This window comes from Falco rusticolus, chromosome 6 (assembly GCF_015220075.1).
Source record: "Falco rusticolus isolate bFalRus1 chromosome 6, bFalRus1.pri, whole genome shotgun sequence".
In the NCBI taxonomy this organism is placed as follows: domain Eukaryota; kingdom Metazoa; phylum Chordata; class Aves; order Falconiformes; family Falconidae; genus Falco; species Falco rusticolus.
Window position 1 is genome coordinate 3,000,580 of NC_051192.1, and position 27,261 is coordinate 3,027,840.

General features: G+C 46.6%; 1 protein-coding gene across 5 annotated transcripts in view; it reads left to right on the plus strand.

Moving 5' to 3' along the window:
• Window positions 1-27,261, plus strand: part of MEIS1 (Meis homeobox 1) — a 110,252-nt gene that overhangs the window by 73,617 nt on the left and 9,374 nt on the right. For all 5 annotated transcript variants that reach the window (XM_037392058.1, XM_037392055.1, XM_037392056.1 and 2 more), the window contains one exon: window positions 13,015-13,091. In XM_037392058.1, coding sequence (XP_037247955.1) covers window positions 13,015-13,091 — 77 coding nt within the window. The remainder of the gene's footprint in view (window positions 1-13,014; window positions 13,092-27,261) is intronic.

Below are 27,261 nucleotides of genomic sequence, written 5' to 3' on the forward strand. Positions count from 1 at the left end.
AGGGCAAAACTGCATCCACCTCCACCCATGCACACATCCCTCTGCGTGCGTGGAAATGTATAGATGTGTGTAAAACGTATTAAACGATAGCATCCTTCATGCCGCGCGTGCGTGAGTCCTGGCGTCGTCTGAAAGAACTGTTTTCAATCGACTAACGTAAAAATAAAAGAAAGTGGAGTAGATGAGAAGTTCTTCAGAAGGATTGAGAGCATTATCAAGCTTGATGAGGTGTTTCTGATTATCTTGGGAATTAACTGACATAAAAACGATAGCAGAGTTAGCATCTTTTTTTTTCAGCATCTCTTTTTTTAGCATCTTTTTTGTGTCTCTCTTCTTCTGGATGTCAACAGACTCTTCAAGGCAGCCTGCTGTAGATAAAGTAGTGACATTGTGATCCCTCTTGTCCCCTCCCAGCCAAAATCCCACAAATGGTGCCTTTCAATATTCTTTTATAACAAGTCTTGGTAGAGCTAGCGCCTTTGTCACGGTATTGCTACAGCCCGGCTCTGCCGCACGAGTAGCTGTTCAGAGGAGGGAGAAGCAGACGGAAAACAATTACAGGGGCCTCTGACTCCGGAGTCAGTTCTACTTTCTGAAAGTAGGGCTAAACATCGTGTTTGTAATGTCTCGCGTATAGTTTGGCTCTGCATAAAATGCTATAAAATAGGACCCTGGAGAACATCTATTATCACATTTTGGTTAACATCACAGGTTTTAAAAATCCCAGTTGCACTGAAGCCATGAAATAAAGCTTTCATCTGTAAAGATCTAGTTTCTCTTTGTTATTAAAATAAATGAAGCCGTTAAACAAAGTATATGCATATAGTAGTCAAGTTCATAATTTCGTATCATCAAAATGATAAACTTGACTTTTTTTAATTGCAGCAGTCATCTTAGAAAGGTTCGTGTATAGAATAAGATCCAATGTGCCTGGTTGCTCTTTCTTACTTTGTTACTTGCTAGTGGTGAGATTTTTTTGGTCTTTAGCTTTCATTTAGGTCTTTCTAAGAGAAATGTAGACTTGTGGTCAGAAAGGAGGGGGAAGTGAAGAGGGGGATTTTGAGCTTGGTATTGGAAAAATTAATTGATTATACATTACTATCCTTGGGAATTATTAATGATTGTTGCATCATAAAAGTGCTGAAAGCAACGTGCCATCTCAACTCTTTTGCTTCCGAACACGTTGATTGTCTCTTTTATGGTGACATCTGTGGAGGCATCCGCACGTGCCTGGTGCTTGATGTGTTCAGACCTCGAAGGAGACCAGGCAGGAGACGATGGAGGGGATGCTCAAGCTGGGGATGGGGTGGCCACTGGCTTCTTGTAGCTGAAGAAGCAAGTAGAATTTGGATTCTTCTTCGTTGGGTTTTTGAAGAGCCCCTTCCAAAAACCCCTGTCCTGGCCTCACCTATCCATCAACCTGTGGAAGATGCCCTCAAAGATGAGGACGTATCCTTCAGGCAGCCCAGGCTTTGGCTGAGAGCACTGCGGCTATCACCATCTCTGGAGGTACGGAGGGGCGGGCAGGGGTGCCATTTCACGGCACGTCCCCCCAGCATCGGCCCTGGGAAGTGCCTCGCTCCCTGAATATTCCCACTGAAACACCCAGTTGGGTCCCTCCAACCCTCCATAAGGAAGGACCCAGCTCGGTCTTCAGAGGTGTTTGAAAGCCCGTTTCATCAGTGGGGAGCTGCGCTGACGTTTCCAGGGGAAAAGGTTGGTTTTTATGGGGGAGCCCCCTCGGCCCGAGCAGGTGGCCAAGAGGGAAGAGTCATGTCCTAGAGCCCATCCAAGCCTTTTCAATGATTTTTTTTGTAAGGACAGGAATCAATACACAGTGAACTTGTGGGTAAATGCATGTTAATTTAGGATTGGATCTGGAGACTGGGGGGAGAATCGGGATGTGCTTTTCCCCAGCCCTCCGGAGATCTAAGTGGCCCTTCTTTTGGTGCGTGTCCTTGCGCATATAAATGTCATCCTGGGAACGCATATCTGTTTTATTCTTAAATTCATTAGCATTATCAGCTGGGTTCCTTTGCGAAGTAGGGTAAATAATTAATTAGAGCACTCGTTTTCTTTTGGAGTCTTCTTAATTCATCTCTTGGAGTTGATTTTTAGCCCCGGCTGGTCAGAAAGTCTGTATTTCTGCTTGGGTCTGCACCCTGAAGCCAGTCAAAGGGATTTGGCGCGCTAAATGGGTGTGGATAAATGAATTCTCTAGTCAGAAAGCAGAATTGCTTAGTCAAGTTGACCAAGTTAAAACTTGGCTGTATTATTCATATATGTGATCTCGCTGAACTTGGGCTATTTTAGCAGAAAGGAACTCACTAGAGCTAAGGAACAAAGAAGGTAATTTATGAGGGACTCTCGTTTTAAAGGTAAAAATAATGGAGAGTGAAGGTAGGGGGATGTAAAAACTGGGATGGCTAAAAGGCGAGCCCCTGGAATCGCTTGCTTGGTGGTGGGAAGCAGAGCCCCGCTCCAGCTCAGGTAAATTGCATTTGAATTTCAACCTCAGATCCGTATGCGCTCCTCTTTGGCAGATGTTGAATTGATAATGCCCGTGTGTTAAAGAATTCTGATTGTTTCTTTTGCCACCTTCGCAGCTTATGAAAATGCAAGTAGACCTGCCTAATGAATATTAATAAGAGTGATGACTGGATAACATATAAGCCCATGGCTCTTTGGAGCTTGGATGGGGTTAGTTGGAGGATTGTTGTGGCTGGGAATTTACATGCTTTTTAAGAATAAACTTCCCGAATGCTTTTATATTCTCTTTAAAAGCTGGTGTTTGTTAACAGCGGCATGCTCATGCATGTACGGGTTTTTTTTTTTCCCCCCTTTCCCTCTCTAGATATCTAGTGAGATTAATACTGCAGATGGGATGTCCACATCTTTGAAAACAAGGCAATTTATTACATGAGGAAAGAGGCCCCATCTCTTAAATTTACTTCAGCCCAGGGTTAATTGTGTCAACAATAACAGTTGATTTTATTTCCCCCGTTTATTTCTGCTGTTCCCTGCACCCCATTCTCCCGGGCAGCCGTGGCAGTTGTCAGCAGGGCAGGGAAACAATGCTGATGAATTCTGGATCTCCAAGCGCCCTGCCAGGCTTCAGAGTATGTCCCGTGCCGTTAGGTAGTAGGGCAGCTTGTTAGGCCCATCAAGGCGGACCTCACACATGGCTGTATAATGGCAGGGGACGGTTGTGGGGTGGCGGGGGGAAGGGAGGGCTCCCTGCAGCCGGAGCCACCTCCTCGGAGCTCCCGGGGAAGCCAGCGTGGTGGCGGGGCTCGGCAGTGACATCGGTGGCTTCCCTTTCTCCGGAGCAATCCTCTCCGGATTTTCATTTACTTGCTTGTAAAAATCCCCGTTACCAGCTGGCTGCCGGTGTCGCAGGTCCCATTTGCTCTGCCCTTCTTCCCGTCGGACCCCGCTCCCAAAGGCTGCTAATTATGCAAAAAAACAAGGCGCCTTTTTTAATAACTTCCTGCTCATTGAGAGCGGCAGAGGCAGGCTTGAAAAGGAGAGCTCGAGTGGTTCCAAACTCTAAAGGCAGATAGGATCAGGGGGATGTGTATTTATTACAAACGAGCCCCCCACCTCGCGAGCAGGGAGCCGTGCAGGCTGTGCCGCAGGGTGCTGGGTCGGGGCATCCCTCGGTGCTCGCAAGTGATGCAGCCGTGACAGGGGGTGGTACCTGCTCCAGGTCTGCAGCTGCTCTTGGAGGCTTTCCTGGAGGATTTAATGAAGATTCAGTGATTAAGGTGCCTCTGCATCGGCCTTGCTGCTGAATATGTAGCAAGACTTACTCTGCGTTCACTTTACGAGTGAACTTATTCCTTCCAAAGCTCCAAAACAGGAGGAAAGCCCCCAGCTTCAAAACAGACTTCAAAACAGACACACAGCGATGCAGCATGTTTCCCCTTTTGCAAAAGGCTTTTTCTTTCCCTTCCCTTGTCATGACAAAAAGGCTTGATTTTTTTTAATTTTTTTTTTTTTTAGCCAATATAAGGGGAGAGGTAACAGGGGGAGAGTCATTAAAATGCATTTCTTTCAATTATGCCCCATTATTTGTCATCTTTATTGCTTTTCTATAGTTTTCATGGCACCTTTAATAGTATGCCTGGTCAGAAAAGGTGAGCTGGAATGTGAACGCACTTGGCTGCCGCCGCTGTCAATGCCTACGAGCTGTGCTCAAATCCCCGTCCCTGTAGATTTTAATGTCCCCACAGACTGCTGGCAGCCTGCTTCCAGCTGTGGCAGGCATGATGCAGTGAATTGCTTTTGAATGTTCTTTACTCAAATAGGCAGTAATTACAAGCTTAAAGAGGTTTAGTGGTCCAGTAAACTACATAATCACCCCTGAATTAGCCTGGGCTCATCAGTTGCAGTCCAGCAACCTCAAGACTGCTGTTTGTATGCAGGCTTTATCACGTAGCAACCTGAGCAGCAGGTGTGGAACAGCAAGAATCCCCCATAAACACAACTGTCTACTGGGGACAATGATCTCTAATGAGATGAGGCTACAGCATCACTGTAATTTAAGTGGGAAAATTAACGCCAGAGAATGCTCACTACTTCCAAGAGTCTTTGCTTCTTCAGAGAGTGGCGGTGTTCTGCTGGCTTGGGTTTTTTAGGTTTTTTTTCTTTCCCCTCCTCATGTTTTTCCACACCCCCTCTCCCAGATCTGTAAATGCGCCTTTTTTTTTTATTTTTTTATGAAGAACACATTGTGGTTTTGCTTATAAGTTGAGTGGGCTTTATTCTTTTACAAGGATATGTTGTGAATATTTAATGGTGGACGGGGCATCTGTTCAAGGACTTTCCATGCCAACAAAGCGGCGTTGCAAAATAGCAGCTTTATCTTTTCATTTCCTTCCTCAGTGGTGTGTTTTGTTTTGGGTGGGTTTTTTTTTTCCAAATAGAAAATGCTCAAATGTAAAAACCCGTCTCATCTTGGCGCTGAAGGTTGGCATCTCGACACGGCGGTTGCCTTGAACTCTCTTCGCATGACTTGCTTGGTCCCTCCGTGAGAAAAGGTGGCCAGGCTTGTGACAGGACGCTTCCCAAATGGCTTGGTGGCTGCTCCCAAGGGTGCTGCCACCCCAGGAAACCTGCCTAAAGCTCCCGCTCTCTCCTAAAGCCTGCGGCTGGCATCAGGGACCTGGCTGCATACAGCACCACCCCCCCGCCGTCACCCTGGGTGCTGTGGGGGAGCTTCTATCCCCTGCTCACAGACGGGGCTCCCGAGGGACCCCAGGCACCTGAGAGGGGGAGCAGAAAGCACAAATGAGAGCTTTCAGCTTAGCTCTGTGGGATTACAACCGCCAGCGCCAGTGTTCCCCAGCGATTGCTGAGCTGCTCCCAAGCCCGCCTGTTTAGAAAGTCATCTGAGGTAGATAAGGGCAGTGACTTACTGCTGAGAAAAGGCTGCTGCCTCCGAGATACTTACCTGGGCTAATCTGTCTTAGGCCAGCCCTAAAAACAACAGCAGCACTTTTACAGGGTTATCAGGTACTCAGGATTTCCTTTAGTGTGCCGGGGACAGGGATGTTTTTTCCTCCTTCCCCAAAGCCGCTCACCCAGGAAAGGCTGGGGTTCAGCTACCTGCCAGCCCACGGCCGCCCGGGAAAGGTGCTGGCCTCGCTGCAGAGCCGGCGGTCAGGGATGTGCATTTTAGCTGTAACGTGGTTGCAAGTCGGCTGATGCATTTCCTGGGTTCCTTCCGTGTCGCTGGGATGTGATATTTCATTGTTTCGGCCGTGTGCTGCGCTGAAGAGCGCTTCGCTGATCTTTTGGATGCCATTTTTCTTTTAATTACCTTGCCCTTTGTTACTTTGAGGCTGTGGCAAGACAAAAGAATAATAACAATAGTAGTAATAATAGTAATAGTAATAGCAATAGCAGTAGCAGTAGTAATAGTAAGTAATCGTAAGTAATGGTGATGGTAATGGTAATAGTATAGTAATAGTAATAGTAATAGACAGGGCAGAGGATGGGAATGCGCATCGCTCGTGTCACATGAGCACAGATAATCTTGATGCTAGAGCAAAACATCCTTCTGCAGTGCTTCAAGAGAAGTTGTCCTGCATGTGCAAGCACTGTGCGTGTGTTTCTGCATGCACACGCAGACAGGTGCTAAAGGCATGTTGCAGACGGGAACAGTGCCACTCAGTTACCCAGGGATGGTGTGGGAGTGTCTGCGGAGACTCGGCTTAGGCTGGGAAGCGGTAGGAGCCAGAGTAAGCTCCAAACACTGAGGTCTATCAGGGTGTCTCCAAAAGGAAATAGCAGAAGCACCATTGCTTGGACTAGCTGCAGCTCAACTGGAAAAGGCAGTGGGTAATAATATATGGTATGGAAGGAATAATATTGTAGCAGCCAGGGGATGGATTAGATGAGTTAAAAGGTTTTTCCATTTTCTGACTTCTGTAATATCCTGTGCAAGGGATGATCTGAACTTCTTTTCCTTAATGAGCGCTCACATTATGAGTAATTTGATGGGGCCACCAGAGAAGTATTGGCAGCACATCCCAAGCCATACCATGTCTCTCCATCAGCCTTGGAAAGGATATTTATGTTAGCGAGTGCCAAAACTTGTTCTCAGACAACTCTTGCAAGAAAATTATTTACAAAAGGGCAAACGGGGGAAAAAAAGAGAAGCACAGAGCAATTTCCCCTCCCCCCCCCAGCATAACTTCTTCATTAAAGTGTTGCTGTTGCCAGTACTCTTCCCCTCCTCTTAAGTCCTCACAAATGAAACATCTCTTTCAGCCCTCTGCCTGCAAAACCGATGGTTTTTGGTTTTTTATATAAACCCAAGTCCTCTTTAATCAGGTTGCGCCGTGAACATGTGTCCCCATGTTGTAACTCCTGGGTTATTGGATCTGTATTTTACACCCAGTGTTTGCCTCAGGAGAGTGGGATTCTGCCTCCTTTCCTCACCTTTTATTTTTTGGCAGGGCTGCCCAAGCAGCCTGCAAAACCCTTTTGTAAGGGCAGGGCTAGGCAGCGCCTCAGAGCCCCAGCTCCCAGGGATGGGCTGATGCAGCAATGGAGCGGCGGCGCCCGGCCTCACTGGAGGGATGCAGGGATGCAGCATCTCGTCACATTGCATCCTTCGATGCATTTTTAACGTTACAAGACCGAGCACGCCTGTTGATTTTGCGTTCATAGTTTGCAGTTCAATAGCTCTGGCAGCAGGAGGATTTATTAACAGTAATGCTATGAAAAAAATCTGACTGCGGGGATATTAAACTATTATAGTAAGTTGAAGAAATATTTTCTTTTGAAAGAGGAAAAGGCTGGCTTTGTCTGCGGCATGACCGTGTCATATGGACCGCGTTTTCTTGCTGCGCTGAAAAAGCAACGAGGAGTTTTAAATGCCAAAGCTCGCTCACACTTCAACAGCATTATCAGGCTGACTCAGTGCTCTCAGCCAAGAAAAGGCTGTGCAAACTTTGCACGGGCTTTTTACCTCCCGGCCTCGTAGATGCATTTCTAATAAAACAGCTTCCCTTTCGGTGTTTAGTGTTTCCTCCAACGTGCAAGGCAGTCCCGTGGGATAAACAGGATCGAGTTTGCAGCTTCCGAGTTGATTCCCGCCCACCCTACCCCAGCAGGTCACCTCGACTTGGCAACTTTTTACAGCCTTGCCTGCATATAAAGCAGGTCGCAGGAGCGGTCTATAAACCCATCGGTGCAGCCTGCGGAACAGGCGAGGGGGCTCAACGCCGCCTTTTATCACTCCCGCTAAATCCGCCGGTGGCCGAGGAAGAAAGCAGGTTGCGATCTGTGGCTTCATGAAGAGCGATCCAGCCATTTTTTGGGGCTACTTTGCAAAGGCAGGAACTCCCGTTATTCTTTCGGAGGCCGGCATGTGTGAGGATCCAGGACTCGACTGCTATAAATTCAGGCTCTGTTCTTAGACTACACCATGCCCCGCTTTTGTGATGCAAATGGCAGGCACAAAGTGTCCCTTTGATAATGTGCAGTCAGGGGACAAAAAAAGCATTCACTGCAACAGTAAAACTAATTCATAAAGCTGAGAGACAATAGGAAGGCATTATGGATATTAAAAAAAATAATGAGAATTTCTCGTAGATCAACTTGATCACTAATGTGAAGAGTTCAAATGCAAGCCGGGGGGAGGGAGGGGCAGGGGAGGGATGCAAACGCTGCACCGCTGCCGTAGCGAACCCTCCACATCTCTGGGTAAAGCATGGATTTAGGGTTCGGCATAAAACCGCTGTGAGTTTATCCGTGGAGGGCTGGACCTCGGGCTTTATTCTGGTGACCGGGTGAGGTGTAGGCTGGGTGGCTCATCAGGAACAAGGAAGTGATAGCGTTGTGGTTTTTTCTTTTTATTTTGAGGTTAGAAGATGGGTAATAGACACTCCTGAGGGCATGAGTTTTGGGGAGGGGGGCGTTTCTCTTCGCCACCTACCATAGTTTAGCTCAAGGTCACCTCGCCTTGGTGTGTTACACTGAGCTCTGGGGGAGGCAGAGGGCTGGAGGAAGGGGATGAAAGGACTTCCGAAATGGTTCTCCCAGCATGGGCAGCCAGGCGACGGCGCTGCCGCGATAAGGGCGACACTGGACGCTTGCCATGACATCCTTACAGCGTAATGTGCCACCTTTTGCTTGGGGGTGGCTCCTGCCCCTGTGCTGTGGCAGGGCTGGTGCCCAGGCACCAGGAGCAATGTGTAACCTGGGGCTGGGAAGGAGCAGGTTTGCCTCCCATCATCCAGCAGGATTATTTTCCTATTTTTCTGCCACCATCATGATGCGCTGGTGGGCAAGGCGGAGAGAAGGGGGGTGTTACTGATAGCGGGGTTACAGATAAGATAAGGTCTGTCGCTGTCCTGGCATCCAGCATTTGCAGCCCAGGGTGGAACGTTTGAGGGAAGGAGTTCGTTCAGACAAGGGGTATCATTAAGAGACAAACTTGGACGCTTTCCATCTGTGTCTGCTGGAGGCTTTACCCATTGGCTGTAGTCAAAGGTGGTAAGAAAAAAAAAGAAGTCTTATTGTTTGTTTTGCTAAAATGATCTCGGCTGCCTTAAAAAGGGGCTTTTATTAGGACTGCTGCTTTCTAAATACAATTCATAAAACAGTGACGAGAGAATATGATGGAAAGTTACATTTTTCTCTCTGTCACTTTGAATTCTTTGTTACTGCTAAAACGACTGCTCTGACTCATATTTTGCATAGTTATTTTTACCTTTTCAAATGTTCCTTAACTGTTCATACTACCCTGGGCAAATCCCCCAGGGATAATTTTCATTTGCATGCAGACTTTGATGGTGTTATTAAGCAATCACTTTCTGTACTAAGTCATTATTAAAAGTAATACCACAGAGCCTCAAAAACACATTAATGGTGCCAAACAATCCGCATTTCAGCGCTAGATTTATGGAAGGGAAAAAGCGCTAGGTCTCATACCATTTGGTGGATGCTGCTCTGTAGTGCTGTAGCAGCAGCAGGCATGATCAGAAAATACTGGAGCCAGATTCAGAGTCCTTATCTCTTGTCAGCCTTATTCTTTCAAATGTGGTGGGTTTATTTTTTTTGTTTGGGGTTTTTTGTTTGTTTGTTTTTTTTTTTTAACCTGCCTGCTTCCTACTTTTTTTTCCCCTTGGATTTGCCCTTTTCCTTTGGCCTTGGCAAGAAAGCCTGTCTGTAGTCTTCCAGTATGCACAGGCTGGGCTGGTTCTGGGAAGGAGGGTCAGCCTTTCCATCTGTAATCACCGTTTTATGGCTTTCACTGGAGGTGTTAATGCAGATCAAATGGAAAACACTCCAGCCAGAGCGTTACAGCCTCTCGCGCTGCCCCGCGTACGGTCCCAATCGTTAATTCTGATTATAAGACCTAAAGGTAATTCTGTTTGCTCTCCTAATGCATTGCAGCTCTCCCGGTGGTCCAGCATCTCTTTTCTCCAATTCCCATCTTGATCAATTGTTTGCAAATAATTAAGCTTTTAAGAGATAATGGTAGGAGCTAATGTACACAACAAAGTGAAGGTCTCAAGTCACTGTTTATTGAACAGTGGTACAATTTGCTTTGATATCCCAAAGTGATCCAGAGTGAGAGGTGGACTTGCCAACCGGAGTCAGCACGGTCTTTTTGGACGCACACTTCCGTATATATTCATATATCTATATATTTAGATGTTTCATAGAATCGTAGAGTATCTGAAGTTGGAAGGGACCCATAAGGATCATCAAGTCCAAGTCCCTGCTCTTCACAGGCTTACCTAAAACTAAACCATTTGACTTCTATATATATTTATATATGTTTACATATATTTATATATTGTTATATATATTTTTTACGTACACATGCAAATATAATATACATATATGTGCAAATACATATACACATATCTCCGCGCCTGTGTCTTTATCCCTTTAAACAACCATCAGAAAGCTTTTGGGAGGCACCTGTCGTTCTTGCACGGGTGAAATAAAGACCAACAAGCAACAGTTTCGACTGAATTTCCTATTTCTTCGTAAAATGGCAGTTCTCAGGGTTTCCCCATTTCTCTCTGTTGCAATGTGATGTCTGCCTTTGCCTGTAGCACAGGCCTTCCTAGCCCTGTGGGTGGGAATGCAACAAGGCTTTGAATGTTTTTATAGCAACCTAGCCTGTGGCATGCTGATTCTTTGTCAAGTCATTTTTTTTTTATTATTTTTTTTTAGCCTACAAAGGAACAACTCGTACAACCCACAGAAAGCTTATATAATAAGGATAGCCAGCATTTAAGATTATTTTAAACCACACCAAATCATAGTTAAAAGCCTGCCGCATTGTGAACCTTTAGCTAAGAGGGATTAGCTACGTGAAGTCCCAGGCTGTCATGTGATTATGGCAATTACAGATTTATCATGAAATTAAAAGTTTATGCTGTGCTAGGATATGAAGAAAAAAACCCATAAAAATCAGATGACCCTAAAGTTACCACAGTTTGAGGAGTTTGGGGTTTGGGACTTTTAAAGCAATGATTTTTACAGTGACTGTATTATTCTGATGGCTAATTTTATCCAGTCTTGTCTATTTGGAAAAAAGTCCAGAACAATTGAAAATTGCTTAATGGAGACAGAGTTCTCAATTCCAATAGCTAGAGGCTGTCTAGTAATTATTGCTTGCTGCATGAAATTAGACACAGTTTGTTCAATTACTTAAAATTAGATCACATGTAAGGTGGCAAAGTGAAATAAGAAAAAAAAAGAATAATTTTTTCCTCGCTTGATAGCAAAGTAATGAAATGGGAAGTAAACTATACAGATGAGAATGTTACAAATGATTTCTGTAGGGTTTTTTGGTTTTAAGAGAAGCAAAACGTTATGTTCGGATAGATGGACGTAAGTCAAGTACCACTGTTTGTTGTTGATGCGCGTGCATATAAGGCAGACAATGAAATTCATGCTATATTTTCACATGTGCAAAATGCAAATTACCCATAAAGACAAGAAGTCAAATCCCCTCCCCTCTCCCGTGTCTTTACTTCACAGTTCTGGGGCTCTTTCACGCGCATGCAGAAAACACTGTAGGGTAGTTTACAGGTGTACAGGTTACCTGTGGGCTTACTGTCAAGAAATCAGAATTTTTAAAAGAATGGGAAATTCCCCACCATTCTGGGGTGCAAAACCTGTATCTTTTGGTGGTGATGGCCACGGGCTTTGAGACAGGCGTGCTGGGCCGAGGGAAGTTGCCTGTGTTACAACAAAAATTGCTGTTTGGTAAAGCGAGGTGATGCAGGCGTGGGACATTGCCATTAGATGTCAGATTATGCTGTTTACAAGAATATATAAAATCTGCTAAATAGTTACGATACCAATAAGATTGTGGAATTTTACGAGGTTTTAAATTCTTACGCTTTACAAGGTTTCAGCTTACATCTCATGTAATATTACACCAAAGAGTAGGTCCAAAGAGTATGGGAATGTTTGGGGGGAAAAAAGGGGATGGGTGTATAACAGCAAATGCTTTGTGACACCCAGCTGCTAAATGGGGTGTTGGGGTAGGTCTAACCAGTTACATCAAATTAGCTTTATTGAAAATGTTACCAAGTACCTTGCAGCAGACCAGGTCTGAATATGATGTGTGCTGAGGCTTGGGTGTCTGGGTCAGGAGCCAAGCCAGACCCTCAAAACAGGGTTTTTCCTGGGAATTGTTACGTTGGCAATATTTGGCTGTTGCCTTTTTACATGGAGGAAAAGAACAGAAATGCCATTTCTAAATTTCAAACTTGGCTGTGTTTTTTGCTGTTGATTTATTAAGCAGTCGGTATTCAGGCAGAAGCAAATTTTCTGAGAAAGCAATCAAGTTCTCACAAGAAACTTAACTTATGATTGAATTTTAACATTATCTTCAATTAAACCAGTATTTATTTTCTGTCTCTTAGGATTAGTGCAGCACAGCTATGTTAATGTCAGGCAAAAATGTGCTGATCATTGACCTTGCGTTGGCCTGTGTTCAAAACCGGGGCGTTTGTTTATGTTCAGGATGCTGATCTTATTTGCAAATTATTTTGGGGCACTGGCAAGATTTGTCTTCACTATCTCAGAAAACATCAGTGTGTTTTAGTTTTACAGAGAAGTGCTTTATCGCATTCTTTATTGTTCTGTGAAATGCGGGGGGGGGGGGGGGGGCGGGGGGGGGAAGGTGATTTGACTCTAATCGGTCATTTGAGACAAGTGCAAAAACTTTCAGCTAATGCAACAAATATCCTTCTTGAGTATCAAGGTACTGCCAGTATCCTAAGCAGTTATTTCTCCACTTCACTAATCTTTATAATTGGCTTGTCTTTTACTGCCATTAATTAAGTGATGTAGTAGCCCATTAATAATTATAAAAGAGTGACACACCTCAGCATTTTCACCTTTCAATAATAGATGTCCCGCTTCTGCTTGGGTTTTTTTCTTCTTTTTCTTAATTTAAGATAAAAAGTAGGCCAAAAAAAAAAGAGCATTGTTTTAAATGTTTATATTTATTTTGGTGTCTTGTAGCACCCTTACCCTTCAGAAGAACAGAAAAAGCAGTTGGCACAAGACACAGGGCTCACTATACTTCAAGTGAACAATTGGTAAGTAATTTTCCTCAGTGTTTCTATGCGGCCGCTGGCACCCTCCGGCTAACGCTTTGCATTTTTGAGGACACACCTCGCCCTTCTCTGCTCCCCCCCTCCCCCAGCAGTTTATTGATGCAAAAGGGATGTAGCCGGGTGCGCAGTTTCGGTTACGGGAATGAGGAGGTTTGCTACCGCGGAAAAGAAGCCGTGTGTGTTTTCCCGTTGCTTGGGCAGGTTTCGGTGTGTTCCCATCTGGGTACCGGTCCTCCTCCTGACTGTGGATGCGTCTTCTGCCCTAGAAGCCACATCCATGAGGAGGGTGGTGGGCTTGGAAGAGCTCTAGGTGTTGGGTGGAAAGGAGGGGGCAGGTGGGCACCGTCTCTGTGGAGCGTGTGGTTACGTTGGGATGCTGCCATGCTTGGTTTAATGTTGTTGGGGGGGGGTGTCTTTTTGACTGACATCCTTCTGCCTCTTTACCAGTTTGTTTTAAAAGTCCAGTTTTGAAAGTTTGGGTAAACTTTGAGGACAGCCTGGCTGTTTGCTGCTGAAGTATGGTGTGGAGCGGTCTTACTTACTGCAGCTAAGGGGTGCTGGAGCCCCCGATCTGTTTGTGGTAGTGATTTCTTCGAAGGAAAGGGGGATCCGTGGTGTTTCTGCAGTGGATTTTGGGTTGCTAACCGTCTGGGACATGGAGAAGGCAACCGGTGAGAATTCCTGGTGACTGAAGTATAAAAACACAACAGCAAACCCCATAAAAAACCCCCAAAATCTGATTTATTGCCCTTTGTTACTGCATCAAAATGCAGGTTTCTCCCACTATCCCAGAACAAGTGTCATATTTGAAGTGTATTGCAATCTAATACCTTGTAAAACTGAGTGTATCTAATTAATTGTCCTAATATTTTTAGATTAGTGTTTATGATGGGGAAACCTTATCCTCTTTGAAGTAATACCCAGAAAATGGCCAAGGCAAACAGCGAGCCTGCCGGGGAAAGGGGAGGGAGGAATGCCAGTTTGCAGACAAAAGTATTTTTTTTCCCGTACAATAAGTGTCAGAGATTAATATTACTGAAGCTCTGATTACATGGCCTAATCCATTTTAGTGAATAAATTTGCTCTTGATGTCCATTGCACCTACATTAACAAACCCTCCTCTCTTTGAGGGAGTAGGAGCCTATGGGAGAGATTTCAGATATATTAAACCCCATTACAGAAAATGTAATTTCTGTCAATATAATCCCATGTATTCTTCAATTTAGTACTTTAGAGATAACAAGCTACTTACAATATATTTGCCTTTGGAGGATTAATTTACAAAGTGCACTATCTGGGAGACGCAGGCAGGCTCACATAAGCATAGCTTGTAAGGGTTATCAATTTCTGTGACCCCACAGCAGCCCTGGGAGATCAATTTTTTGCAGCCCTTTAAGACACTGAATAAAGGAAAATACCAAATACTTAGTGGGTGTGAAGTATGCTTCCGAGATACTTACTTTAAAATGGAGGAATAAAAGGCACTAAACATAAAATATGTGTTAGTAGGAAATGTAACCCACAGTATTTTGGCTCAGCCAGAAGAAATGACTGTTTCCTTCAGCTTTACGTCCTCCAGCCTTCACCCAGGCGATCCCCTGGGGGATGTGGCTGTCCTTCAGATAGGCACTTTGGCCAGTTGAGAAGCTCCGTGTGTTGGTCAGGGGTCTTTTTTAACCTGGAGCAAGTGTGTGCTGCTCCAGAGGGGCTCGGGAGCGTAGGGTTTGGCACCCGCAGGCACGTCGGCTGAGGATGCTCCACCAAAGACGTTTGTCGGGATGATGGACGTGGGATGCTTTGAACTAAAGCTGGTGGAATTTCTCCCCGAGTGACTTCTCGGGGTGTTTTTCAGTACCCGTCTTGGCTCAGATTTGAGGAGTTTTCACTTTGGCATGGTGTCAGATGTGTTTTTATACGTTCCTTATGTGCAACGAAAAAAAAGCCGGTCAAAATACATTATAAGTGAAGTCTTGTGGATGTAGGGCAGGCTTCCTCTGCTTGAGCTCGTTTGGTAATTCTGCCGTAGTGTTACAATTGTATAAATTATTGAGGCAATCCCCCTTCCCTCCCCAGCCGCATGAAGATTTAACACTGTAGAGACAGTGGCAGCTCGCTTCAATCACGGGTGGTGGGCAGAGATGCCAAGATGTGGTAGCTCAGCCCCTGCTTTTTGTGATGGATGCTGAGAAACCAGGCGGCTGCAGCCGAGCGTGCGGGTTGCGCACAGACACGCGCGTCCTGGGGAAACATCCAGCCACGGGGTGACCAAATCCCAAATACTGGGGGCTGTGGGGCAGCCCTCCCCCAGCCTTTTGCGGAATCCCTTTTCTTCTAAGGCAGTCTGCAGGAGAAGAAACTCTTCTGGCCTAGATTGTTTGCTGCAGGGAAGAGCTAACAACTCGTTTCTGGTGAGCTTTGCCTTAATTCAGCGGGCTCATAAGTCATTCAGCCACGACTTGCAAAAAATTTTGCCTTCCTCCTTAGATTCTTCCAAACTTGTTAACACACATGTACATTTTTGTATTAATGATGAGTCATTGTAAATCACTGTTGCAGAGATTAAATAAAATGCTGAAGGGCAGGCTGGGTGCAGATCAGTCATAAATTATTGGCAGCAACACAGCATGTGGGAATACATGAAATGTGCATGAAAAACATAAACTCATGTCTGGTAGCATGGTCGTTAGCCCAGACTGGGAATGCTGGATTTTCTGGATGGAATTAGAAGTTTGCCACAGAGCAGCCAGTGAAGAGAGCATTTGTTTTCTGCAGATTGAAAGCATTTGAACAATTTTTTTTGTCATATTTTGAATGCCTTTACCGTATGTGCTAGTTGCATACTTCGGTCCTCTGCCATAATGAAAAAAATGGTGCTTTTCACATGCAGCCTGCCCGGTGTTCGGGCTCCCCGGGCTGATGCACACAACTCCCATTGATGGTGGAGGAGTCACAGGAATGGGGTGATGATGTGAGACGTGCCAGAAAATGGATCTGTGGTAGGGCATGTCTTTAAAAATACCACAGTTTTAACTCGACCCTTTTCCTTGGGTAGTTTTTATTTTTTTAAACTAATGAAACAATCCTCACGGAGGATTTTTCTCCCCCCGCCCCCCCCCCCCCCCCCCCTTTTTTTTTTTCTTTTTTCCCCATGTGCGATGATTTTGCTTGGGAATCACCAGCATTTCCTTTTAGGACCGTCCTTTTGTCACAGGCGGTTGTGGGAAGAGAGAGCCTATTCCCTGCTGAAAAAAAAAAATCATTAAAAAAAAAATTCTAAAAAAAAGATGGCAGGTAGAAAGGTAGCAGAATTCAAGGTGTGGTTGGTCTAAACGAACCTGTGAGGTCCCTGTGCCTCGCTAGTCGTTGAGCCCCTCAGCAGCTCAGGGTTGGAAGGATGGGAACGTGAACTTAGGAGGGATGCTTGTATGGTCTTGACAGTGTTGCTTATATGGACGTGGAAGGGACCAGACCAAGTCCAGGTTAATAAGGTGCTTTTCCCTGGTGATGAAAACAGGGATTGAAATATCCAGGAGGTGCGATCCAATCACTTCGTACCTCAGCTGAGAGCCAGCCAGGCTATATTGAACAATCTATACAGTTTTCTTGTTTACTACATCCCCAGCTGAACCTCTTCCCATTAAGAACTAATGGTAAATAATTACTGCTGGTACTCTACGGAGAAAAGAGAGCAATTCTCATCAGGGGCTGCATTATGTGTCAGATGCTTGTTTATGTTTTAGGAAAGTCTAGGTACACACAGATAAATGTCTGTATATTTGTAGAATAATGTGCCTGTATAACTTCCCTCTATGTGCATATCTATATGTGACTCTCTTTAAGCAGAGTTCCGTACAACTGCATTAAAATGATCTTTTTTATAAAAAAAAAAAAAAGTTTGAAAATTCATATCTTTAAAGCTCCAGCCTTTTATTAGATGTTTCCATTCTGCTTTTTCCAAAATACCCTTGTGCTATCTAGGGCATGGACCAGACAATGATGGAGCAGCTAGTCAATATTTTATCTTACCCTCATTCTTCAGTGCCTCGTTTGTTGAGCTGTATTCAAAGCGTGCTTGAAGATGGAATTAATAATTACTGCTGGGCTTTCCTATGGCGCTGGCGGCTGAAATACCCAAGTCCTCCCCTGACCTCTGCTTGCCTGTGTGCATCTGGGGTTGTGGGTCTGCATGATGCTTTTGCAGTTACTTTGCAGCGAGAGAGTAGCGTTGTGCTGGTTCACAGGTGATGAGTGAGGCTCGGGAGAGTCCAGGTCCACCACAGCCACTGGTGGTGGGTTGGTCTGGGACGGTGGGATGACTCGAAACGACAGCGTTACCCACATTTAAGGTCTGACGACCACCAAAACTCCCAAGTTTCAGTGGAAGCTCCAGGTTTGGAGTGTCTCAGTGTCTTACATTGCCAGCCCTCAGCGCTGGGTATGGAGGAAAGATGTGGAGATCGGTCACTGCTGGTGAAAAGTTTGGGCTTGATGGTTTACTCGGCAGTTCCCGAAGCGCCCAAGGCAGCATCAGAGCTGAATCCTCTTCTCCAGTGCAGTGTTCAGCTGCTTCAACCAGGACTGCTTTGCTTTTCTTGCTGCTTGCTGCATTATTTGTTCAACTTTGATTAAGTTTATTTCCTGTAGAAATCAAATTTTCTACATTATAGAGACTAGCCTGTTGTTAAAACAGACGGGTCGTCACTGGGGTGGCTGAGGCACTGGGCCCTATTGGAATTTGTGCCATGAGCTGGTAATGGAGCTGTGGCATATAAAGGAGATTAAAGAATAGGGCGCAAGCAGCTCTAATAATACAGTTTCCTAACTCTTGAGTTCTTGATTTTATGACCTTGGCCTCTTTAAATTTCAACTTTGTGTATAATTTCCTAGGCTTTCAAAAAAAACCCCAAAAACCAACAACCCCCAACCAAACACATGGGAAAAAAACATCGAATAATATACATTTCCTTAATATTTTTCTTGGAGACAGCTGAAGTTATTGTTGCTGAACCTTTATAAAAAAGAAATTTTAAAAGGGCTCCAAGACCAGCCAGGTGATGAGTGTGATGGGTTTGCCATAGGAAGAGCAGACCACCCTGCTGTACCTGGCACAGCCAGGACATAGACACGCAGAAATTCTTTATTACTCTTTCAGCCCCATCACAATTCCCCTCCAGCAGGACATTTTCTCCTGTCTCTTTGCTCGTGGCTGAGGGTGGTGGTGGAGCTTTGCTGCGGGAAGTGCACGGGGCAGGGGATGAAGCTCCGTGTCACAGGACAGGCAGGCAGGGTGGCACAGCGGGGATGGGAGGATTTTGTACTCCTCCTGGGGGATAGCTCCCCAGCACCCAGCCAGGGGGTCCTTCCCATCTGCTCCCGGTCCTGCCTGGCCTGGCTTGCAGATGGCGGGGTTACAGGTGGAGCAGACGGGGCAGGTGGGGAGGGTACGGATGGGGGGCACGGGGGGAGCTGCTGATGGGGCAGATGGGACATGCAGATGGAGGGATGCAGATGGGGACAGATGCTGATGGGGCAGATGGAGGGGCGCAGGTGAGGGGATGCTGCTGGAGCGGTTGGGGGGATGCAGATGGGGCAGATGCAGAAAGCCCCTGCCCACCCCTCCGCAGAGGCGCAGGGGGAGGAGGAGCGGCTGTGTGGTTCTCCACCCTGCCACCTCTTGGAAAAACAGTCCCAGGGCCCTGTTTTCCCACTGTGATTCTCTTATCGTAGCATGCCTGGGATTTGGTGCATCTAAAGCACACCCCACTCTCCCCCAAATCCAAGTGATGTTGTTGTGTGGTGATTCCTGTGTGCTGAGCCCCACATCAGCCCCTTGGAGGGGATGGAAGGTTCCTTCGTGGGGCTGGGCGTTAAGTGTCAGCATCACCTTTGCTCAGTTCCTTTGCTGAGGGCGATCCTCACCCCATGCAGAAGGCCAGCACATGACCACTGCACCACTTCAGTCCCACTTCAGCACTATTTTTAGGGTGTAAGTGGGGGAGGGAGCACAGCAAAAGCAGGTGCTGGTCCTATATGCAGGGGGTGGGTTTTTACCCCCGCTGCCTACCAAAGCACGGGCTACAATAAAGCAGCCAGATACTCGGTTTGCCACTTTGCAGAGCACGTCGCGTGCAGGGATTTGTAGTCCTAGGCGAGGAAAATACAGGCTTGTTTTCAGATGTATCTATTACTGCTTTTGTTGCAGTAAACAGATTAAAAGAGAAAAGGTCAAGATGCAATTTGAATCTGTGTAAGAACATAACAAATACTTTTCTCAGTAATCAGATACAGTAAATACAAGTACTTATTTACTTGTAAATGTTAAAACATTCACAAATTATCCTCTCAACTTCGGTAATACAAACTTAACCCTCAGATTTTGGAAACTATTTACTTTTCTTCTCTATGTGATTCAAGAATACGTGTGCAGGTGTTATTTAAACACAGTTTTGTTAATGGGGAAGCCATGCGAGAGCAGGAGAAAATAGAAATAAGAAAGAATATATGCTTCAAGTTTAACGAATACATATTGTTTGTTATTCCAGAGTAAAATAAGACAGTAGGTGTTTGCAACATGAAAATCACACGCCCCCAAAAAACCCCACAAAACCCCAGGAAAACTATTAAAAAAAGGATCTTGCTTGGTGAACTGTTGCACCGTTTGAGCAATTCAGAATATGTGTGGTAAATTAGCTGTTCTAAATGTACCATGTGCCGAGCTTTTCAAGCAGATTTTTACATTTATGTTTTCACTAAGTCTTAGCTAATTGTTATGCCTTTCACCTTGAATGCCAATTGTAATAATAATATTACATCTGTAGTCTATTTCTCTGTTCTTAAATTACAGCAATCAGGAATACTCACTAGGTAAAATCCTGTATAGTTACTCATAAGAAAATATTGAAATCAGATGAAAAAATGTTTAGCTTGCATATTGCTTTAGACAGCCCTGGAGAGCTGCCAGGCAGCCAAGGTATTATTAGAAAAGCTGAGCAAATAGCTTACAGGAGGAAGAGTTGTGAATCTAGAGCCATCAGGTGCCATCGTATCACTGGATTTTAGGGTGGTATTTTTTTTCGTTCGGTAAATCCATTTAAAAATGCAGCGCGGTGATGTAAACGTGCGGGGTTTGGTTTCAGCATGCGGGACGAAGGTGGCGATGCAGCTTGGCACGGAACACACGCAGATTTCCAAAAAGGGCAGGGGCTCGGAGGAGGTGGATGAAGAGGGGTTTGGGGGAAGGGCTCCCCTTGGCTTCTGGGGCTCTTAAGCTGAAAGAGGGTCAATTTACATCAGGTATCAGGAAGAAATTCTTCACTGTGAGGGTGGCAGGGAGCTGGCACAGGCTGCCCAGAGCAGCTGTGGGTGCCCCATCCCTGGCAGTGTCCAAGGCCCGGTTGGATGGGGCTGGGAGCAGCCTGGGCTGGTGGGAGGTGTCCCTGCCCAGGGCAGGGGGTTGGAGCTAGATGGTCTTTTAAGGTCCCTTCCAACCCAAACCATTCAATGATTCTATGACTTCAAGTGGAGCATAGGAAGGGCTTTCGCCCTGGAGAGCCCATAGACCCTGGGTTTCTTGCTCAGTCCAGCCTCAGCAGTCTCCTTGCATCCCAAACTGCCCCAAAGCAGGGCTCACCCTGCCCACAAGTGCCAGGGGAGGATATTTCCCCTAACCATCACTCCGGCAGCCCCCAGATTTGGGCTGGGGAAAGCCAGCAGAGGAAACACCATTTATTTCAAATGCGGAATCGTTTTGCACAAACTAACAGACTAATTAGTGGCGTCCTGAGCACTGAGCAAATAGAATAACTGGTGTTACTTTATTCACACAGATGCTTTTTTGAGGGAGAAAGGTTGGTTCCCACTGCAGAGCATCGCGTGATGCAAACAGGGTTTACCTGCCAATAGTCTCGACTAACACAAGGTGCTCAGCGCTTGAGCAGTTAATACGCAGCCAACCCCCCCCCCCCGTTTTCCCTCAGTTCCTCAGGCCTTCCATCCTCTTCTGGGGTATTTTTGTACCTGACAAACTTTTTTTTGTCAGTGCATTAATATTCTGTAACGAATGTGCTGTCAGGTGTCAGGGAAATAAGATGAAACAGCATTGTGCAAACATTCGCCCCTTGCTCTTTTCTCCACTCCTGCCCTAGCTTTGCTCTGCAGGATCAGGGGTCAGAAGGCTTTGTTTGCTACTTTTTGTTTAAAAAGGCTGAGATTCAGGTGTGCACTGTCTCAAAACAAGAGTTTGGCTTTAAAAAAACCCATCCAGGTTGCTATTGTATTGTGGAAATGCTGCTTTGTAAGCAAGGGGAGTACTCTGCACCATCTTCTGCAAATACAGTTCTCGGGGCTTGGTTTCTTTTTAGTGCAAGAGATGCTTCTGTCAGGAAAAATACCCTCAATATAAAAAAAAAATTAATGAAATAAAAATACGTACCCTCAACACACCTAAAAAAAAAAAGGGGGGAAGGGGAGAGTAATGGTTTGTCACTGCTTTGCAAGTCAGGTTTTGGTCTATTCTTGTCATAGCTATCTGAAGTGTGTTTACATATAGTTTGCCTTTCTGGTATTTTGTGCTTGCACAGACCTGATCTCCACCTATTTTGTGTCAACAGTTGCTGAGATTGGTGTAGAGCTATTAACCCTTGCAAACTGAAACACCAGCAGGCGGAGGAAGGTGCCCTCAGAGACCCTCTCTCGCACTTACATCAGGCACTCGCTCCGGGCTGCACCTGCATAAAACAAACCGTCTGGTTAAAAAGTCAGCTTGAAATATTAAAAACGGGGCAGATGTTGCCTCCTTCTTGGCTAAAGCAATTTTCTCTTCTCAAAAATGAAACACAGCCAGAGGCGGAGGGTGAGGACGTGCTTTTGAGGGCGTGTGTTTTGCCCTGCCTGCCCTGCAATGATTTCGGTGTAAATGATGTATGGCTGGCGATGCCAGCATCAGCGCTAACGAGGCTTCTGCCTTCTCTTTTACTTTTTTGGAAAAAGAAAAGAAACGGCAGCAGATGCTGCTGAAAAAAAATATTACTTCCGCACTTCTTCAGCAAAATCTAGGTCATGTAACAGTTTCACGGGTTGTTATTTTCTCCCCCTGCCCAGGTGCTGTAGTCCTTGTGGCTTTTTTGGCTAATGATAAAGGCAGTAGCTATTGCTCCTTTTTAATTCAGATTTATCCCAGAGATGGCTGACTTCTCACCTGTCTTATAAAGGTGGTTTGTAACATCTGGGGGCTGATCCCTGAGCTTTCTGCATCCCATCTCACAAAATTCTTTTTATCTTTGACATTCCTCTGACCTCGCCCTGTGTATTTTGTTTGCATTGTTTTCTGAGGATGTCTTTTCTGCTGCCCTGAATAAAATGCTGTCAGGAGCAGGATTATAAGCAAAATGAATTACTTCACTTAATGGGAAATTATGTTTAGATAAAGTAGATTACAAAGTAGGTTATTAGTAGCGGTTAGAAAACAATGTTTTGAAGTAGGATGTCTTGGGGGGGAGTTTGTCCAGAAGCATGGGGCTGTTTTTCAGGTTGGCTGTGACTCAGACTTGTATCTTTTGTGGTTGCTGGGGGGGAGAAAAAAGGGGAAAAAAAAAGTCAAACCAGTTTTGCAGGTGCCCACATCAGACGAAATGCACCAACATGCTCATGTTTGTTGCCTCGGTAGTGGTGGGGAGGATGCAACCACAGGAATCGCAGCTTCCCTGCTCTGCGCTGAGCGCGTGTCTCGGGGTATGGACCGGAGCGATGTCCAAGGGTATTTCATGGACAAATCACAGGTTCCATGTAGGGGTTCATTATGTTTTTAATTTGGGGGCTGTGGTGGTGTTTTCCCCCAAAGACACTTGTCAGGGCTTTTGGTGTGGCCACCCTGGCTTTGTTTCTCCTTGCCCACGGGCTGGAGGAGCCGGCGTGGGGTGACAGGGTACCGAGTTACTCCGTATTCCTTAAGTGGCCTTCTGGAGGCGAGGAGGGCGAGGGGATCCATCCAGGAGGGAAGACAGATCCTTTCTGGCATCCTTCAGTGGGTGGGAATGCACTTAAACCAGCAGGCAGATGTGGGAGCAGCCTCTTCTGCTTTCGCTTGGGCAGGAGAGCCAGGCAGGGCTTCCATCCCCCACGCCATGTGCGCTACGGGTGGGAGCCAACAGGGAAAAACCTGTTTGTGCAAGGCTCCTCGGCTGATGTAGGAAAAAGCCTTGGATGCCAAAGGAGGACCCCTGCGTTTAGACCACTCATGTGGCAGGAGGAAGCTCAGAGATCACACGGGCACCTCTCCCAAGCACGTTCTCACCCATGCCCAGTGTGATCCCTGCCGTCGCGCGGGGCTCGGGTTGTTGGTTTGAAGCTGAAGAGGAGCTGCTGGGTCGCACTGGTGGCGTGCACCGGACAGGACCTGAGCTGCCGAGTCCAGGTGTGCTCTCCTGGAGGTGCAGGTGGCAAGTTGAGGTTCAGACCCCGCTCGGAGCTGGGAGCAGACAGGGAGCTGGGAGCCGCGCACGGGGTCTGGGCTGCTCTCCAAGCCTGCGGAGAGCCTGCGCACCCTCTGCCGCGGGCGGCGGGGGTTTGTGGCATGGTCTGCCCCGTCACCCCATACACCGCTGTCCCAGCAAAGGCAGCAGGCTGTGTGGCACCGAGAGAAACCGTTCTGCAGGGGAAAAGTGACTGCACAGCACCAGTCCTTGGGCAGGGAGAGCATTTCTGTGGGAGGCACGAGTTTGGCAGTGTGTTGCATACCCAACCGTACGGGGCCAATCCTGTCCTGGGCGGGAGCTAGAGCAGCCTTTGTGCTGCTCAACTAGAAGAATCTTGCCATATTCCTTAAAGGCTAATTGTGGCACACGGAGATCAGCGGCATACAGCTGCGCTGGGATTTGGGAGCAGGGAAGAGACGGGAGGTCAGCTCCACTGGCGCTTTGCCATGTAAAGATTTCCCCTTACATCATCTGGCTGCCGAGGGCGAGTTTACATCTGCTTTGCACCCCGAGGGAGTTGCGGTGTCAGGGAATGAGGTTGCTGCGAGCCCTCCCCGGCGCTGCCAGGACCTGTGGCACGGCCTCTGCTCCGGCTCCCTGGCATTGGCGGGAGACACTGGGATGCCAGAGCTGCCTGTTCACCAGAGACTTGCTGAGCTTTTTGGAGTGGGATTTGCAGAGGGGAGGGGTGGAAGAGGAGGAGGAGAGCGTACCAGAAAGGCCAACATCGGCTCGCCTGGGCTGTGGGAGGGCGCTGGAGATGGGCAGGGCAGGAGGTGCATCTCCAGGGAGCCCTTCCCCGGGCACACTGGCTTGTCACTTCTCCTGAGCCAGTTCCTCCCGTGTTTTTCATTCAGAACTAACCAAATAAATACAAATAGGCTTTAGCTCCCCTCCTACTGCAGAACAGGGACAGTTCTGCAAGACGAGGGAAGCGTCTCCTCCCCGGCTTTCTTCTAGAGAGACCTGTCGAGCAACCACTGGCCGTCAGCCCCGCGCAGAGGTGGGGCTGGGGGCAGAGCAGGGCCAGGAGCGTGTGGGACCTCCCTCATGGAAAGCCATTGGCCATCCCTCCGGAGCCACCGCCAGGCTCGCTGCCACCCCGAGGAGGTGGCAGCCCCATGGTGTCCCTGGCAGGTGGTGGCCCCCCAGTCTCGCCTGTTTATTTGGAGGCAGGGTGCATCCCACAGTGACTGGGGAGGGACGCGTGGCACGGAGCAGGAGGGGAAGCCGGGCTTGAGGGCTCAGGAGAAGAGCAGGAGGTGACCAAGGGTAGAGCCGTTGGGCCGACCAAAATGTAGGGCATGGCCAGCTCCCTCCAGGAGCGCTTACCTGAGCCCATCGCTCTGCTTGCTATTTCTGCGCTCGCCCTGCTCGCTGCATTAGCAGGGCTGGCTGGCGAGAGGTTCGATAGCACTCTCCTGCTTGAAAGCAACTTTTCTGAATGCACAACATGAATCCATCGGTGGGGTCACATAGTAATGCTTGAAGTCAGAAGCTATTTTTAAAACTAAATTGGAGAACCACACATGGCTCTCATTAGTGCTTTACATCAAATTTGTCAGCTAATTAGTGGTTTTTCATCACTAGTTTTTTGCGTAGTATTTTATTTGTTTTCTCTTCAATATTGTCTTGCGACACCCCCGGCCCTATGTACAGTCCCTGGCGCTGGTGCTGCCGGAGGAGGAAGGAGGGAGAGGAGAGCTTTCAGGAGACCTTCCCGATCCTCCTGACGGGTGGACTGGCTGCGTTTGGAGCATATTCCAATATTACGTGTCTGGAGTGGGCAGTTAGCAGCCCCGTGTACTCTCTTCCCTCCCTACCTCCATTTAGTGTTGTAAATGATGTATTGCAGTCCTAAACTGTCTTTGGTTCGGAGGAGGAGAAGGAGAAACCAAGAAAAGTTGCCAAACATGACTTCATAAGGTTTGACTTTAAATTGAACAAAGTTTCTCGAGTATCTTGGATTTTTTTTTTTCTTTCTTTACAAATAAAGGGAGCACAGAGAGCATGGATTGCTAATGACTGGTAGTTATGGGTCATTAAGCTCACTAACTGACTTCAGGATCAGAACTTTCTAATAACAGCAGTAAGCACTCTTTTAACATTTATTTCTCATTTTAGGGATGGGGAGATGTGATTACCATTCAGAAGTCTGCCGTTATTTTTTCGGTTCATAATTGCAGAGGGAGCTTGCTACTTTTAAGACTGTTTTTAAAACACTTGAAAGTACTCGGGGAAATAATTTCTACGGCTTTTTTTTTTTTTTTTCTTTTCTTTTACTGACTCCTTTAAAAAGCTCCGGAAAACAAATACACAGGAAAATATGAAAATATGTTAAAATAAGGCATAAAGCAGTTACTGAAGTGTAATAATCCCCGTTTATAACACACTTTCCATTTAAGTTGTTTTTATTAGAGATAAACCTGTTAAGTGTTGAGGAATTAAGTGCTGAATAGAGAAGGTTGTTTCACTGCTGTATAAATGAAGGATCCGGGTATGCAGCAAAGAGCACGGCTGGTTTTACAAGTGAATTATTTGCCAGTTTGAAGGGCTCTGGTTCCTTTGGCCTCTGTTATAAAAATGATGATTTTTTTGTTGTCAGGGGGGATACTGTTTTTTTCAGAGGGGCAATAGAGCGTTTAGCACCGGGGTTTGTAGGTACCGTGGGCTTTCTCATTGTCTTTACGCCTGGTTTGCTAGAAGGAGCTCAAGGAGAAAATGAGGCAGAGAGATTTTCGGGAATTTCTTGGCACTGCTGGTGATACACAGACTTCTGGCGCTTTGGGGCAATATTGAGAGGGAGCAGCCTGCAACTGCAAGTACCAGAAGTCAATAATGGTGTGAAACTCCCCTCATGTGGGAGGGCTGGGGGGAGAGAAAAATTCATTATACCGCTGAAGTCTCAGCATCTCCTTTGAATTTCATTGAAAGACTGCAAATTGGAAGTCCCCACGATCGCTCTGTGGATTCTTGAGCAAAGGTGACTTTGGAAATTCGTGACAGCGGAGGAAGGTCTTGTTTTATTCACTCAACAGAAGTGAAATACAAGGGGAAGGGAGAAAGAACAGATCTGTGCAGAAAATGTCACTTGGGCTGTAACCTGAGCCTTCGCGAGCTGTGCCTTTTGGGGGGTTTGGTGACCCTCCGAAACTCCTTGCTCTCTGGCTGCTATTATTGTAGCCAATTTCCAACTAAAATAAGTCTTTTGTCATCACCAGCCTTGCTGCCTCTTGCTGAGAAGAAACAAAACTTGTGCGTGGCAGCGAGGGCGGCCAGGCTGAAGGTCAGGGTGCAGGGGCGGATTGCTGCGTCCCCGGGGCCGGGGCTGGAGCTCGCTCCTGGGACCAGCCGCGCACCAAGTGGGGAGGCTGCCGGTGACCTCTGGAGACAGAGCTCGGGCAAGAAGCCTAAGAGAAAACATCCTAGTAAAATGCAAATTGGAGAAAAGAGGGTTTCCCCCTCCTCTTTACGGTTAGGCAGGTGGAATAGCTGGGGGTTTCTTGCCTTTCGGGACAGGGCGGAAAGCACAGTCTCATGTATCCGAAAGGGCAAGGAAAAGTTAGCTGGAAAAAAATAATAAATACTTTAAACTTCTGTGTTTGCCCAACTGTTCAGATGTTTCCTCTATGCCAGATCCTTCCCCTTGGGGAAAAAAAAAAAAAAAAAAAGGAAAAAAG